The sequence below is a fragment of the Cebus imitator genome, unplaced genomic scaffold (assembly GCF_001604975.1).
Source record: "Cebus imitator isolate Cc_AM_T3 unplaced genomic scaffold, Cebus_imitator-1.0 Scaffold445, whole genome shotgun sequence".
In the NCBI taxonomy this organism is placed as follows: domain Eukaryota; kingdom Metazoa; phylum Chordata; class Mammalia; order Primates; family Cebidae; genus Cebus; species Cebus imitator.
In genome coordinates this window covers 258,326-270,416 of record NW_016107760.1, presented here as the reverse complement: position 1 = coordinate 270,416, position 12,091 = coordinate 258,326, and the positions used below count along the sequence as shown (strand labels likewise).

Below are 12,091 nucleotides of genomic sequence, written 5' to 3'. Positions count from 1 at the left end.
AAGAAGGAAGGAAGGAAGGAAGGAAGGAAGGAAGGAAGGAAGGAAGGAAGGAAGGAAGGAAGGAAGGAAGGAAAATAGAAATTGTAAACTATAACCATAATATGAGCTCATATATGCCCCAGCAACCCTGTATATGTGTATTTGCACATAAACGTATGTGAATGCATAGAAATGGGACTGAAAAGACAGCCACCAAACCCACAATTGTGGCTACCTCAGGGGAGGGGGATGGAAATACCGGCTTAGTCAGGGGAGTAGTCAGTATGCTTCCGTATTGTTTGACTCTTTTATAGCACGAATGTATTCGCATGTTACCCATGTAATTTTAAAACGTTTTTAATATAAGAAAGAAGAGTTCTCACTCAGCTTTGCAGCAGGGGTAATTAAGATGCAGAGAATCTGAGAGGAGCTAAAAGGAAGGCAAAATGAAAGAGTGCTCCTGAGAATTGGGAGAGCGCCTCACTCCCCTCCCCAATTACATTTCCTGTTTTCTCCTCATCTGCAGTCACCTGCGGTTTTGAAATACGTTATACCACATTTCATATCACAGGCAGAAACACCGCTCTCTTTCTCTTCCGCCTCCTCTCCTGAGGACACACCAATTTCGTCTTTTAATTGAATATTCGTAAGGTTCATATTATCAAGAACAAGTTATGGTGGTTCTAGCTGTGCATCTTTTTCTAATTGCTGTCACTGAAAATAAAGAGTCCCATAAGCACCCAAGTAGGCCACCTCTGTCCCCCACTCCCCTCGGCCCCTCTTCCAACCTCTGTGATCAGAAGCAAGCCATATTTGAGGCCTCTGGGAACTGCGGGTGCATCTGTGTCAATGGAGAATTTCCCACCTCTGTTTCAAACCAGGGTGGTTAAGTTAGTAGCTGTCATTCTGAAGAATAAGAGCAAAAGGTTTGAAACTCATTGCTGATGACTGGGCTGTCCCTAAACTTTCTCCTCTGGCCATTCCCATCCAAATGCTAGAAAAGTGGCTAGGTGCAGTGGCTCACGCCTGTAAGCCCAGCACTTTGGGAGGCCAAGGCAGGCATATTACTTGAGGCCAGGAATTCAAGACCAGCCTGGTCAACATGGGGAAAACCTGTCTCTACTAAAAATACAAAAATTAGCCGGGCTTGATGGCTTGCGCCTGTAGTCCCAGCCACTTGAGAGGCTGAGGCAGGAGAATCGCCTGAACCCAGGAGGGGGAGGTTGCAATGAGCCGAGATCACGCCACTGCACTCCAGTCTGTGTGACAGGGCAAGATTCTGTCTCAAAAAAACAAACAAATAACAACGACCAAAAAACACTAGGAAAGGACAGAAATACTGAAATGGGACTCTCTTCAGTCAGCTACTGGTGGGCTCAAGCTCTCACACCTCCCCATTCTCCATTTCTACTTCCAGCCCTGAACACTGATCTCTGAAAGACCCTGCAAATCTCCAAGGCTATGAAACCCAATTCATCAGTTCAGTGATACATGAGGAATATTAAGCAGCTGAGAAAAAATGTTTTCTAAGAATATTTAATGACCAAAGGAAATGCTCACCAAAGGCGAACAACAACAGGAAAACCAACCTGTATATACAGGGTCATTCTAATGACCGGGGAAAAAGTATCTATGCATTTTTTAAAAGATTGGAAGAACACGCACCAAAATAATGTCAGTGGTTTCTTTTGGGTAGAGAGGTTGTAGGTGATGTTGCTTTTCTGTGTTTTCCCTCCTACAACAGGCATAGTTTACTTTTATAAACAGGGAAAATGTTATTTTTAAAAAAAAGATTCTATGATGATACTTTCCTGGGTAGGAAAGTGGCCTCAGATATTTTAGAAAAAGCTTTAACTACAACCAAAAAGGTGCTTGACAATTTGAGTCATCACAGCATTTAGCTTTCAGGCAGTTTTATTGTGTATAAATAATTTATTTTACCAGCAATACAATAAAACCCTATTAGTCTCCTTATTATACCTTTTTTTTAGACAGTGTCACTCTGCCGCCAGGCTGGAGTGCAGTGGTGCAATCTCAGCTCACTACAACATCCGCCTCCTGGGTTCAAGTAATTCTCCTTCCTCAGCTTCCTGAGTAGCTGGGATTACAGGTGTGTACAACCACACCAGGCTAATATTTGTATTTTTAGTAGAGACGGGGTTTCACCATGTTGCCCAGGCTGGTCTCGAACTCCTGACCTCAAGTGATCCACCTGTCTCGACCTCCCAAAGTTCTGGGATTACAGGCATAAGCCACCATGCCTGGCCCCCTTATTATAACTTATTATTACATACAATATATAACTTATTGTCATACAATATAACTTCTTAGTATAAAGATCCATGTGAACCAGAGTCAAATCATATATCCTGAAACATGTAGCAAAAAGTCTTAATGAAATAATCAGGTAGCTGATAGCTTCCTCTGCCTCCAGTGCTGTCAAGGGTGCCGCTGTATAATCAGTCGTAAGAACCACAAAAGCACTGATAAGTTCCCAGAGGTTTTTTGTTTTTGGTTTTTTGTTTTTTTTTCTGAGATGGAGTCTCACTCTGTCGCTGAGGCTGGAGTGCAGTGGCACAATCTCGGCTCACTGCAACCTCCACTTCCTAGGTTCAAGCGATTCTCCTGCCTCAGTCTTCTGGGTAGGGGGATTATAGGTGCCTGGCAAATTTTTGTATTTTTAGTAGAGACAGGGTTTTGCCACGTTGGCCAGGCTGGTCTCAATCTCTTGACCTCATGATCTGCCTGCCTCGGCCTCCCAAAGTGCTGGGATTACAGGCGTGAGCCACCGTGCCTGGCATTCCCACAGGTTTTTTTAAAAAACGCTCGAATGCATGCAACACATCAAATAACAGCATGTCCCTCATGCTGATTAAGCCAGGTTAAGAGGAAATAGTAGTAGCAATGCCCTATCCTGGGAAAGAGAAATGTGGGGGCTATCTAAGGAGAAATAAGGCCTGCAAAAGCTGGCAGCACCCCCAAGGTGCTTCAGAAATGCCCTTCAGTTGGGGAGCAGCTTAGGGGATGCTGAAGACACCCAAGACAGACTATCCTTACCAGACAGGGGAGGAGGCCCATTTTTGGCAAATCCAATAGATGAAACTGATTTTAATACACAAGATAAATTCCACAGTGGCTTTTCATTCTATAAAAGGATTCACAGCAGGATTCCATTAAATAGCCAGCTCTCCAATTGCCTTGAAAGCAGGATTCAATAGACAAACATTCAGCTGTCATGTACCTTTATAGGAAGACAATAGCTATCTACACCTACACGGGTAGGCAGTATCTGAAGGGTTGTTTCTGTTCCACTTACTGAGATCCTGCTGAGCTAAAAGCACAGATTGACCTTCCCCACGACGCTCTCCCCACCCAGCTCAAGGGGTCAAAGCAAGGAAGGGGTGGGGTTCAATTCTGCCACCTCATTTGGAAGCAGAGGCAGGCAGGGACGTAAAAGAAATTAGGCTGGGGAAAAAGGAAACATTAGCACCATACAATGTTAGATCTGGAAACGCCCTTAAAGATCACCTGATCCAGCCCTTTCATTTCACGAAAGGGGAAACAGAGACTCACAGAGAGGAAGTGACTTGGTCCACGTCACAGAGTGATTTAGTGACAGAGAATAGTGCTGGGATCCAGGCCCCCGTCAAGCCAACTGCCACTCTCCAATGGAAAAGCTGACTCAAGTGGCAGATGTGTTTCTTTATGCTGGTAAAATTCCGGGATATTGAGCTTCTGGCTTGATGCTGGTCAGGGGCAGAAGGGTCAAGGACCCAAACCTGGAAACCTGTGAGCTCCCCAAGGTGGTTCTGGCCCACAGAAGGCAACTGACGCAGTCAGTGCTGTGGAAGGCATTGTGTGTTCCTGCTCTCCACTCACCTCCCCACTTTTCCCTCCCATTTCCCTCTCTTCTGACTGCGGCCTAAGCCTCAGCCTGGCCAGCTGCCCAGTTCTGCTGAAGAACCCCAAGGCTAACACAAGCCTACCTAACTCAACAAGCCAAAGTCTAGGTCAAATATCCCTGTCTCAAGCCAGGGGTGACCCCTGCTCAGAGTAAGTCGAACTTTCCCACAAAAGCCAGCCAGATTCCCTGGAAGCCAGGCAATTGAAAGAGAGTTTTCTAGGTGTTCTGGCTATTGTTACCTCCAATCTGCTCAAAAAGAAAAGGTTTACCCACAGGCCTCTGGGTGAATGCCCAACTGCCCTCTAGGGAGCCTGAATCTGCCTCTGACTCCATCTGGTCTTGTTTAATGGAGATCTGAAAAAACCCAGTTCCTGCCTCAGCGCCAGTGTTCAGAGCTGGGGGCTTCCAATGTGAAAGGAAACCAAACACGACCTCACACCTCATCAGGGCCAGGAAAAGAGAGTTCTGCTCCTGTAACCCCAGGGCCTTCATTCCGGGTCAGAGAGGGCCACAGCAGGGGAAACCTGAGCCCTGAGGCCTGTACCTGAGAAGGCCTACAGATCTTTTCCCTCCTCACCTTTAAGTGAGTGGAATGGATGACCCAACTTCAGGGCCGGCTGAGAGCGCGCTGCATAATTCAGCAGATGGCTGCCTCTAATGAGAAGACACTGAAGAAGAGGATCACTTTATTTCTCACCCTCCTGAGCATGTGGCCTCCTTCCTCTGTGCAGGCAGCAGAGAAACCCACGGTTTCAAATCCGAGCAGCAGAAACCTCCTCCTGCCAAACCGAGGAGGAAGGGTCTGTGTTTCTAATTTATTCTGTGCCCCCCTCCAGTTGTTACTTAAAATAATCCATCATTACATGGCTGGTGGCTCCAAGATTTTTATTTAAAGCAATATGGAGAAGAAAAAAAAAAAAAAAGAAAACCCACACAACCCGTGACTGTGCTATCTTGGATTTAAGCTGAGAATCTTTTTAACATCAGAGAGTCTCCAAAACACCCTAATAGACTCTTCCCTGGGCCCTATGGGGGTACTGGGGCAGTGCAGTGAAAAGAGGGGGAAGGGAGGCCATGGCAGGAGTTTGATTTCTTAGAAACATCATGAAAAGGCCAGTGTTTTTAAAAAAGGAATCTGTGTCATCTGGTAGGTGTTTCATTGCATCATCCACTGACCAGCAATAGCACTTTGGACTAAGTCATTTGGTCTCCCTACAACCATTAAATAAAGAGAACAGGCTGGGCACGGTGGTTTACACCTGTAATCCCAGCACTTTGGGAGGCCGAGGCAGGCGGATCGCCTTAGGTTGGGAGTTCGAGACCAGCCTGACCAACCAAACCCCCATCTCCACTAAAAATACAAAATTAGCTGGGCGTGGTGGCACACGGCCTATAATCCCAGCTACTCCAGAGGCTGAGGTGGGAGAATCACTTGAACCTGCGAGGCGGAGGTTGTGGTGAGCCAAGATTGCGCCACTGCACTCTAGCCTGGGCAACAAGAGCAAAACTCCACCTCAAAATAAATAAATAAATAAATAAATAGAGCCGGGCACAGTGGCTCATGCCTGTAATCCCAGCACTTTGGGAGGCCAAGGTGGGTGGATCACCTGAGGTCAGGAGTTCAAGACCAGCCTGGCCATCATGGTGAAACCCCATCTTTAAAAAAATAAATAAAATAAACAAATAGAAATTTAAAAATCTAAAATAAAGAGAACAGTAATACTTATCCAGGAACTGTTGGGGAAAATGAAATCATACAGATGGAAGCATTTTGAGATAGATGAAAGAAACATGTTACATCTATCCATGGCTTTCCTTCTTTCCTTCTTTTTCCTTCTTTCTTTCATCTGTCTTGAATGTAGTTTTAATGTACATGCAACTAAAAGCCCTTCTCAATTGTTCATGCTAATATTAAACCACGGCTCTGATCATCCGAAAACCCAGGCAAGTCCAGAAACCAGTCCTACTTGGTTTGGGAATACCTTTTTCCAGGGGACTTATCTCCCTAATTAGTTTTGCTCAGGTTAATGCAATGGGTTTGCTCCCTTATAGCACACAAAGGCAGGGGCCATGCTTGGAAATAAAGCCAGCAATTAATAGAAAATTTACAGCAGAGACTCCACAAAGTAAATGCTATGCACATGACTGCAGATCAAAATCTTATTAGACGATACAGACAAATCATTCTGCTGTAACGTAGTTTTGTATTAAGAACACCGCTAACACTCACATTTCCAGGATTTCGGATGTGAAGAGGAAATGGCTTAATCTGGAAGCTCTGAGAGGGCAGAGTTCCTGCATGCCTTGGCCACCACTAAATCCCCAGCACCTGGCACAGGGCCTGGCCGATCAATGCCCAGTGAGTATGTACTGAAGGAACGAATGAAAATAAAAGTAGGTGAATTGGTAAATGAAGATGTTCCCAACCCAGTAGCAGATGCGAGATCTCACACACCTTCACACCTACCCATTTCCTATTTGAAGCCCTCAGGAAGCCCTTCCTGTCATCCTCTGCCTCCATTCACTGCTGAATTGGGTTCCCTTAGTAAAGAAATCTCATGGCAGGCAGTCAGTCTCCCGTGTGGCACTTATCACAATGATAATTAGATACTGATTTGTGTCTGCCTCCACCACTGGATCGTAAACTCCTTGAAAGAAGGGGCCATGTCCATTTGAAGGGCATTGTCATTCTGCCCACTTTTTATTTTGAAAAATCCCAGGACAGGCATGGGTGGCATGTTAATGCCAGCACTTTGGGAGGTCGACGCAGTCAGATCACGAGGTCAGGAGTTCGAGATCAGCCTGGCTAACATGGTGAAACGCTGTCTCTACTAAAAATACAAAAATCAGCCAGACACGGTGGTGTGCACCTGTAATCCCAGCTACTCTGGAGGCTGAGGCAGGAGAACTGCTTGAACCCAGGAGGCGGAGGTTGCAGTGAGCCGAAATTGCACCATTTGGATTCCAGCCTGGTGACAGAGCAAGTTTCCGTCTTGGAGAAAAAAAAGAAACAAAGAAAAATCCCAAACACACAGAAAACTTAGAAAATAATGTAATGAAAGCTCTCAAATTTAGAATCAACATTTTTTAAATATTTGGGGCCATTTAAACTTTCTTCTGTGTTGTATCACCAGTAGAGTTAGGTGATTGGGTTTTGTTTTCTGTGTTTGAGGTACAAACTATCTTTAGCAGGTGGTGGTAGGAACGCCTGAGGCAGAGACCTCAAAGGAAATCAAACTGCAACGTGATAATAGCAAAACGAGCGTGCAGCATCAATCTTTTCCCCACCTGGAGACAGTTGCTCTCAGACAGTTGACCCAGACCAACCCCAGCTAGCTTTGTAGGGCAAAGTTAGCCTCTGCAAGTTCATTTGAGAGAAGGACCACTACCCAGATTGCCACTGAAGAAAGCTCCTTGTTCACATTGTGGGAATAGCTCAAGTCAGAATCATCCAGACGTTCTTTGTATGGGCCAGCCTTTACGGGCTGGATCCCAGAATGCAACGTTGAAGGGAATGGCTTCATTACAAGAGCCAGGAGATGCAGCTTTTGGGGCCTGCCCTGTGCCTTGGTTACCTTGGACAAGTCATGGAACCTCTTGAAGTATAAGTTAATAGCAGCCCACGCCACCTCACAGGCAGGGGGTGAGGTGGAGCATCCCAGGGATCTTCTATAGTTCTTTCTTTTTTTTCTTGAGACAGAGTTTCCTTGTGTCGCCCAGGCTGCAGTACAATGGCACGATCTCAGCTCACTGCAACCACTGCCTCCCAGGTTCCAGCGATTCTTGTGCCTCAGCTTCCCGAGCATGCCTGGCTGGCTTTTGTATTTTTGGTAGAGACAGGGTTTCAGCACGTTGGGCAGGTTGGTCTCGAACTCTTGACCTCAGGTGATCCACCCGCCTCAGCCTCCGAAAGTGGTGAGATTACAGGCGTGAGCCACCACACCTGGCCCTTCTATAGTTCTTTAATTATTTCACAGTGTCCACCATTTTTCACTCCAACTAGACTATAAGCTTAAAAGCCACGAACGTTTTTTAAAGCTTACTACCTTCTTTTGTCCAGTTGACATAGGGCTAACTATAGTGCTGGCCACATATCAGTCAATCAGATAAATACAGACACAGTGGACAACTGGTGTTGTCACACCAAACCCTTTGTGGTGTTCATTGAAATGGGATGGACTTGTATTATGTGCACCAGAATTGAACTTCCAAGTTGCCTGAATGCAATATAAGCCCTGCCCAACAAGTTGAAGGCTTGTTTTAGTCACTAAGAATGCTTACCCACAGTGACTCTCAACTGATTCTAGAAAGAACACCCCTCATACACACCCCACCCTCATACACACACTAGGGTACTTACTCACATGGTACCACGTCTCAGAGCTCATTAAAAAGAATTCCTGACCACGTGTGGTGGCTCACGCCTGTGATCCCAGCACTTTGGGAGCCCGAGGCAGGTGGATCATGAGGTCAGGAGTTTGAGATCAGCCTGGCCAACAAGGTGAAACCCCGTCCCTACTAAAAATACGAAAATTAGCTGGGTGTGGTGGCACGCACCTGTAATCCCAGCTACTCGGGAGGTTGAGACAGGAGAATCGCTTGAACCCAGGAGGCAGAGGTTGCAGTGAGCCAAGATTGCGCCACTGCATTCCAGCCTGGGCAACAGAGCAAGACTCTGACTCAAAAAAAAGAATTCCTAAGCTAGCCACACTTAGGTTTATTCTCTAGTCTTTTGTTCCCAAACCCTGAATACATGTTCCTTGGAGGAAACAAGCAGCAACCAGATGTCCAAGTTCTCCTGAGTTAATTCCATCTTCCCTGGTGAATTACAACTTCTTGCAGACACAAAGGAGAACAGAGAGATAAATGACACATAAACAAGAGCTTCACTGGCTGGGGGAGGGGGACATGGAGAGTGACGTCAGTTTTCCCAGAAACCCATTTATCACGATAACAAGGACTCGAGTGCTTTAGGCTGCTCTTTCAGCTTCAGAATCTGGCGTACAATTATGTTCTTCATCACACAGTATGGCAAAGCCAGCCAGAGTAAACTGGAGCCATGCGAAGCAAACCAAGTGGCCCTAAACCACCCCCTCACCCCCATCTGCAGAACAAAGGGGACCTCTGGGTTGGCTGAGTTGTGCCTGAGGTGAAACACACACAATCTCCTGGAAGGTTCCCCTTTGCAATATCTGTCCTGCAATCCTAATCCAGGCAAGAGAAATGGTGAGAGAGTATGGAAGACAGGTCGATGCAAATTCATTAGCTGACGCGAAAAATTATTAGCATCATTTTTGGATGGAGCAAATATAATCCTGGAGACTAATTCCTCTACTTCAACTATACCATCTCTGAAATGCAGGTAACCAGGAGCAGAAAAGCCACAGCAGAAAAGAGAGGGTCCTCAAAACACTAAAGCAATAAACACGAGAGTGCCAATCTTGGGGGAAGAAAATTCTCTCAAATTCCATCATCACAGAGAATGTCTCCTGTCTACTCCTGGTCCTTCCACATCATGACTGCATAAAGTGCTCTGTGCTAGGGGGTGCAGAGGGTGGAGGAGATTCCGAAGAAATGATCCTGCCCCTTCAAACAGGGACAAAAGAGTGGAATACATTAATACATATTCTGTAGAGAAAATACTATCAGAGTCTGGCTTCAGATTTTGAAAAATCAATTTCAATTACACCAGTTACCTAGAGGCTTTTTTGTACTGTAATTGCATTGCATGAACTATTTTCCTAAATAAGTAAGCTACAAGGTTGAAAAGCATTTTTATGTGGTTCAGAGATTTTCGTCAAGTAGTATTTGGTGTCGCGGGATTTGACCTACCGCTATCTCCCACTCCTTCCTCACCTGGAGGTGCTGGTGGGCTTCTTAAAACCCCAGATATCCATGGATTAATAAAGCTAGGGTGTCCCCCCCAAATGGAATTCATCGCCCTTTGCAACCAAACTTCTGGTCTAAAAAACAAACATGGAGCCTCAGGTCACTTCAACATGGTTTCTCTGCACATCCCAGGCTGGAAAACTTCAGTTCTTTAAATGAAGATTTTTTTTCCCCCAAAGTCGGTCGCCAACAAAAAGAGAGGCGGCACCGCTTTTGCGAGTCTCACACTTATTTTCCTGAGTCTCCATAGAAAGAAGCCAGCTCCACAGGTTTTGGCACGCAAGCCCAGTTACACTGAACATGCACCCGAGACAGATCCTCAGAGGCCCGCTCAAAAACATGCCAAAATACGCAGCCAGCCACCTACAGGCCAGCCAACTGCACCCCACACTGACGCACAAATGGGACCCAGAGGCACACGGCCCAAGCAGACAGCGAGGTGTTCGGACACACACCACAGAGGTGAGCACACTCAGGGAAACAGGCGGACTTCTTTGGGTCACAGACAGAACCCCAGCGCCGCCGCCGCCCGCCAGGGAAGGCAGGAGCGCGCACGCGTGCACACATTCGCGCACACGGATACACACACAGACGCAGTCACATATGTAATGCATATAGAGAAACCCTATCCCAGCCAGTCACCTCCCCGCCCCCCTCGCCACTCACCGCCTTCTGCCCCAGGCTAACCCCAGCCCTGCGCCTCTTTGCCTGTGCTGTCCCAGGTCCCAGTGGGCAGCCGTGCGCAGGGGCGCGGCAAGGCCAGGGTGCCAAGGACCCGGAGGGCTCGGAGGCTCCGATGGCCATTCATTCGGCAACGCCCCAGCCGTGGGGCCGCAGCTGCAGCGAGGGAGGCGGCGGCGCTCACTGCGGCTCTTGGGCAATGCAAGTTCAGCCGCCGGCCCGCAGGCTTTGCCAGCCCCCCTGCCGCCCGCCCGAGCGCCACCACCGTTTTCCGGGACAGGCTGGGGGACTGAGCTGCTGACCCCGGGAGCAGAAGTCCCACCGTGCCCTCGGCTCCTGGATGCTGCCCATTGCCCTCCTCGCGATGTGGCGGCGGCGGCCAGGTCTCCTCGACCCTCCCCAGGCCCTCGGTCCTGGCCCTGGCACCCAAGCCCTGCACTCACCACCTGGCGAGCTATATCGGTCGCTGCCATCGCTCCTGCGTCCGCCAGGGCTGCCACGGGTGCCGCCGCAACCGGAGCTACCGCACAGGAAACAGAGGAGCTCCTCCGACAAAGAGAAAGTGTTACACTTCGGGCGCGACCAAGTCCGGTGGAGGGAGGTGCAAGGGAGGGGCCCCCTCGCCGCTGCTCCAACCCCAACCTCTCCTTTACCGCCCACCCCTTGAAAGTAGGGTATGTAGAGGGGGCGGATTTAACGCGCCGCTTCCCCCTACTGCCAGCCCAGTTCCAGTTCTTCCTGCAACCCCAGCCATAGGCCTCTGCGAAGGGGGGCGGGGGCTCCCCTCGGTGACCACGTCCTCTGCCCCCCCCCGCCACTGGGTTCCGTGGTACGTCCCGACCTCTGCTGAATTGTCACACCCCCCTGCTCTCCTTACATCCCTAAATCCCCAGACCCCTGAGGCTGGAAGGGAGCCCCCGCCCCTCCCCCTTCCCAGGGTCGGCTCAGCAGCTGAGCTCTGCAGTTCTCCTCCCAGGCCCGGTAGCCCCTTCCTTTCCACCGAAATTCCAGGGTGCTTGTATGAGTGCGCCTGGGCCGCTGGAGTCTCGATGCCCCACTGTCGTGTCTCCCTCCCCCCATGGCCCGGGAGCGCAGCTGAGGCCGAGGTGCAGAGGAGGCCTGCGGCACCTGCCGGCTCCACCTTAGAGCTTAGAAAAGGGCCGGGGTGGGGAGCCGCACTATGGCCCCGCAACTGAGCTGAGCTGTGCCATGTGCGGTCCAAGGCTACAGGTCTTGAGACGTCGCGTCTGCTCCGGGGTTTCCAAGTCTCTGGTGCTGTGGACTGTAATTTCTTGGAGCCGAGCTTACCACCTTTGGGTACTTAGTACAGACGGACTGCACGCCTCCTCTCTCCAACCGAACCCTAGACGCTCAGCGTGAGCAGAGACTTAGACCACGCACCCCTTCTAGTACAAGAGGAGGGGCTGAAGATTAAGGTTCCCAGATCAATGGAGCGAGATGGAGGGGCGGGTGACCGGGAGCGGCCTCCAGTCACTCTGCCCCGCCCCCTGATTTCTCCTTGACCCTCATTCAGCCCGGGACGCGGCGGCCAACAGGACGCAGAGGAGAGAACTTCCTAAGGCAGGAGAGTGCACGCCCGCTCTCCTTTTCCTCCTGGCCCTCCGCGCCTTGGGTCCT

At 49.0% G+C, this 12,091-nt stretch overlaps 1 protein-coding gene across 1 annotated transcript in view; it reads right to left on the bottom strand.

Moving 5' to 3' along the window:
* The window catches only part of SEPTIN6 (septin 6), a 69,406-nt gene extending 58,755 nt beyond the window's left edge, over nt 1-10,651 (bottom strand). The window contains exon 1 of the mRNA XM_037732359.1: nt 10,439-10,651. Within this exon, the coding sequence (XP_037588287.1) occupies nt 10,439-10,576 (138 nt within the window). The 5' untranslated portion in view covers nt 10,577-10,651. The remainder of the gene's footprint in view (nt 1-10,438) is intronic.
* Nucleotides 10,652-12,091: the final 1,440 nt, after the last annotated feature.